Source organism: Plectrocnemia conspersa, unplaced genomic scaffold (genome assembly GCF_051122295.1).
Source record: "Plectrocnemia conspersa isolate PC_06_02 unplaced genomic scaffold, ASM5112229v1 ptg000012l, whole genome shotgun sequence".
In the NCBI taxonomy this organism is placed as follows: Eukaryota; Metazoa; Arthropoda; class Insecta; order Trichoptera; family Polycentropodidae; genus Plectrocnemia; species Plectrocnemia conspersa.
The window spans coordinates 16,286,565-16,291,337 of NW_028277176.1; the positions used below are offsets into that span (position 1 = coordinate 16,286,565).

The 4,773-nt window shown below is 39.0% G+C and overlaps 1 protein-coding gene across 1 annotated transcript; it reads left to right on the top strand.

Moving 5' to 3' along the window:
• Positions 1–708: 708 nt before the first annotated feature.
• On the top strand, positions 709–2,898 carry LOC148228404 (uncharacterized). The gene is made up of 2 exons (XM_088200404.1): positions 709–1,402; positions 1,475–2,898. The coding sequence occupies exons 1-2, from the start codon at positions 819–821 to the stop codon at positions 1,989–1,991; spliced, it is 1,101 nt and encodes a 366-aa protein (XP_088056530.1). The 5' UTR covers positions 709–818; the 3' UTR covers positions 1,992–2,898.
• The last annotated feature ends 1,875 nt before the right edge of the window (positions 2,899–4,773 follow it).

The window sequence follows — 4,773 nt, forward strand, 5'->3', positions numbered from 1 at the left end:
GCATGTAAATTATTTATAAAGCGTAGTTTTATAACAATGGTTATATTTTAACATTATCTATGAAACCCGTACGGTTCGCATGATATTTTGTCAGTAAAAGTAAAAATAAAAAAAGTATCATTTCATACTTTGAAAGACATAAATATATAAGAGCCTGCATTAACATCAACTGCCGATCCTCAGACTATTCAATAAGTTGATGCAATTATTATATAATATTAAATAACTCCCATCGCAAAAACACTAAATGGAGAAGAACTACCAGATGAAAGCGAAAAATTCTTAATTGTTTATGGGCATTCCAATCCGTGTTCTCTAATATGGCTAACTGTATTTAAATACTTGTCAGTACCACTGACTAAAGTTTCTAATAAGCAAATATGTACAGACAGACAATCACATCTGCTCGGGTAAATATAAAAAATCTGTTTATCAAAGCAATAATTTAGATTAGTTTTAATTTGCTACTTTCCCAGAAATGTTTCAGTTACTGAAAATAAAAAGCTAGTTTCAATGTATTTTTATTATTATATTAGCAAATATTATATATGTATTATATTTCTAAAAATATGCAAAAAGACAGGTATGATTAAAATAATAGTGCTATTTAAAAATTATTTTCACTGTCGTCAACCAATGGTTTACAATGGCTATCGGCGTAGATACAAACGGCCATGAATAATCGGCTAGGCTCACTCTGCTCTGTACCTCAGCGGTGAGCGGACGCATCCGCGCCTGCTCTCGCTGCCGTTCAAAGCTCCGACCCCCCACCCGCGACCATTTGCAACAACTACGACGCCAGAGACATTGCCGGCGCGATGAAGAAGACGCTTACGCGCAAGCGTGCGGTGGGTACGTTAAAAGCGTACCTATCGCCATCAGCAGAGCATGAATGGCAGATGCCAAAGAAAACTGCAAGACCCTCTACTGACGCCAACCTGTTGCCGACTTCAAGTCATAACAGGTATGACAAACTCCCCGAAGTTGCCGGGAGTAAACACGCAAGAGTGCCACCTGTCATCATGGAGGTGGTTGGCACACATCTCCAGACCATCGACCTCATCAAGTCGATGACCAAATCAGGTAATTTTACCCTCCGCTACACCGGAAGAGGTAATGTTTCCATCCAGTGTGCGACGCTTGAACTACGAGCGACCCTGATGGATGGTTTGAAGGGCCGCCGTGCCTTTCACACCTTCACTGCCGACGAAGACAAGACAGTTAAATCTGTCTTGAGGGGGCTTCCTGAGGTTCCCGTTGAAGAAATCGCTGCTGATTTGGAGCGGCAAGGATTAAGCGTCGTCAAAGTAACGGCGATGAACACCAAGGCAGAGACCTCCTCGCGGCTCTACCTGACGCAATTTTCCGCTGAGACGACAGTGACGTCCATAAGAAGCATCCGGTACGTTTGCTTCACTAAGGCCACGCTTGAAAAATACAAGCGTAATAAGTCGCACGCGACTCAATGTTTCAGATGCCAGCAGTATGGCCACGCTGCGAGGAACTGCCAACGAGACCCCAGATGCGTGAAATGCACAGGAAACCACGCCACTTCCGAATGCACTAAAAAAGACCGAGAGACGCCAGCAACCTGCACTGGATGCAGCGGAAGTCACCCGGCCAACTACAAGGACTGTCCTCGCAGGACAGAATATCTCCTGCAGATGAAGAAGAGGCAGCAAAAGCCACATACCGCCGTACTGACCGCACCCAAGCCAACGTTCGCTCTGGAACAGAGTCAGTTTCCTGCCCTTCGGCCAACGAAACCAGCAGTGAAAAAACCGACTATCGTCCCGGAAGCCACCCCAATTAAGACGCAACAACGCCCCCAAGCGCGACAGTCTGAGAAGCCCTCATCCGAAGTCATGTCTACTGATGAGCTTCGCAGGATGCTGACTATCCTCCAGGAAATCCGAACTAAGGCCGGAAAGTGCGCTAGCAAAATTGAAATTGCTTTGATGATGGTCGAGTATCTCGATGACCTCTTCTAAAGAAGACATTCAACTCATGACGTGGAATTCCCGTGGGATCCGTAATAAAACCGGAGAGCTGGAGCTGTTAATCAGTGAGTACAAACTTGATATTGTCGTAGTCACCGAAACTTATCTAAAACCACATGTTAACGTATATTTACCTAACTTTGCCTGCATTCGGAGGGACCGACCCTCAAGGCCAGGCGGAGGGGTCGCGATATTTGTTAAAAAATCGATAAAACACGCACGTATAAACACTAACACTAATAATCTAGAAACCGTCGCGATTCAAATTATTCATAAAAATAAAATAATAATAATTGCTGCGGGGTATAATTCGCCTAGTGACGAACTGCTCCGAAGTGATCTAGATTCGATATTTTCTCTAGGAGACTCGGTCATTCTGACTGGGGACTTCAATGCCCGTCATATGCATTGGGGCTGTTCTGGGGCAAATCGATCTGGAGCGTCACTTTTTAACTACTTGAGCGACTCTGACACGATTGTTAACTTTCCAAATTCACCGTCGCATTACCCTTCCAATCACATGACGCCGTCAATTCTGGATATTGCTTTGGTTAAGGGTAACTTAAATACGTCAGAAATGTATTGCGTTCAGGCATTGTCTTCTGACCATCTTCCAGTGTTATTCTCGCTGGAGGGTTCAGCGGAGGTAGTCTCTGAAACGCTTTTTGACTATTTAAAAGCTGACTGGAAAAAGTTTAAAGATATAGTCGAGTCTCGTTTGCAAGATGAGCGACAGAATTATACTCCGCATAACATTAAACAAATTGACGATGATATCAGTTATTTAACATCCGTTATCGAAGAAGCCAAAATATCATCAATACCGACGCGTAAAAATCATAATAATAAAAATCAACTTACTCCACAACTTATCGAAATAATAAAAATCAAAAATAAACTAAGAAAACAGTGGCAAAATAATAAATCTCCGCGACTTAAATCTGTAATAAACCGCGTAACTAGTTATATTCGCGATAAAATTCAGCAAATAAAAAACGAATCGTGGACGCGTAAACTAAAAAATCTAAACCCGGCAGATAATTCTTTATGGAAAATAACTAAATCACTAAAATATAAACATTCGGAAATACCCCCATTAAAAAATGGAAACACCATCGCATGCACGAACAAGGATAAGGCAGAAAATTTAGCCAGCGCTTTCTCCACATCTTATTCGCTTACTGTAAATTACTTAGATTCAAAAATAGACAACAAAGTCGCCCGTGCGATACGAAATATTAATTCATCTAGCGTAGATATTAGTTTAGTGAACAAAGTTGGTTTATCAGAAGTTAATAACATCATTAAAAATTTAAAGAATAGAAAAAGTCCCGGTATAGATAAATTAGATAACGTAACGATAAAACAACTTCCAAGAATTAGCATCAATTATCTAACAAATATTTTTAATGCCTGCTTATCTTTCGGGTACTTTCCCGCTATTTGGAAAACCGCAAAGATCCACCCAATTAGAAAGCCAGGAAAGGATAACACTATCGCAATTAATTATCGTCCAATAAGCTTATTACCGTCATTCAGTAAACTATTTGAAAAAATAATTTTATCACGTTTAAAGGGATCTTTGGGGAATAAAATTATCAATGAACAATTTGGCTTCCGCGAAAACCACTCTACGACTCATCAGCTCAATAGGTTAACAGAGCACATCTCTGCTAATTTTAACATGAAAAAATCAACGGGACTCTTATTGTTAGATGTGGAAAAAGCGTTTGATACTGTGTGGCATGATGGGTTGATTTACAAACTCCACAAATATAAAACCCCTAACTATCTGCTACACTTGTTACGCTCCTACCTTGATCGTCGAAGTTATGTTGTTTCAGTAAATAATGAACAATCGATACCGCGTAATATCCCAGCTGGTGTTCCTCAGGGGAGTTTACTTGGACCGTTCCTTTTCATTTTGTACACAAATGATATACCTATTTTAAAAAATACTTGTCTTTCAATGTATGCCGATGATACGGCGATAATGAGTAGCTCTTACGGTCTTAAGCCTATTTCAATAAAATTGCAAAAATCCTTAACTCTCTTAAGTAATAATTTCAAAAAGTGGAAAATAAAAATAAATCAGGACAAAACGGAGGCTATAATTTTTACAACTCGAAGACAACCTTTGCCCCCGACTATTATAAGCGAGCAGGGAAAATGTATAGAATGGAAGGCGAGCGTTAAGTACCTCGGAATTCACCTGGACTCCAAGCTTAAATTTAATAAACATATAACCGAACTTAAATCTAAAGGGCTCGCAGCCATTGCGGCGTTAAAACCAATTTTTAATCGAAAAAGTGCGCTAAATACTAAAAATAAAATTCTATTATACAAGCAATTAATCAGACCGGCAATGACTTACGCCTGCCCAGTGTGGAGTAATACGTGTAATACTAACTTTTCTAAGCTACAAGTTGTTCAAAATAAAGCTATAAAAATAATTTATAATACACCTTTTTATACTAACCTCAAAAAACTTCATAATAAATATTTAATTCCAACTATTAAAGAACATGTTCACCACCATACTAATGATTATTATAAAAAAATACCGCGAAATCATACTAACCCGTTAATCTCAAGAATCGGTGATTACGACAAAAACAAACTCAAATTTAAATATAAACACAAAATGCCAAAGCACATCTTGCTCTGACGCATAAATTTTATCTATTAATTTAACAGCTCCAGGTCTACGAGTTTTATATTAAAAATATATATTTATAATTTAAATTTTTTTTTTTTTTTTGTTAAAGGTGTT

Excerpts from the sequence above, each read along its gene's own strand:
- LOC148228404 (XM_088200404.1), top strand. The coding sequence starts at position 819 with ATGAAGAAGACGCTTACGCGCAAGCGTGCGGTGGGTACGTTAAAAGCG. Across the intron at positions 1,403-1,474 it reads ACGTCCATAAGAAGCATCCG|ATGCCAGCAGTATGGCCACG; the intron begins GTACGTTTGCTT and ends TCAATGTTTCAG.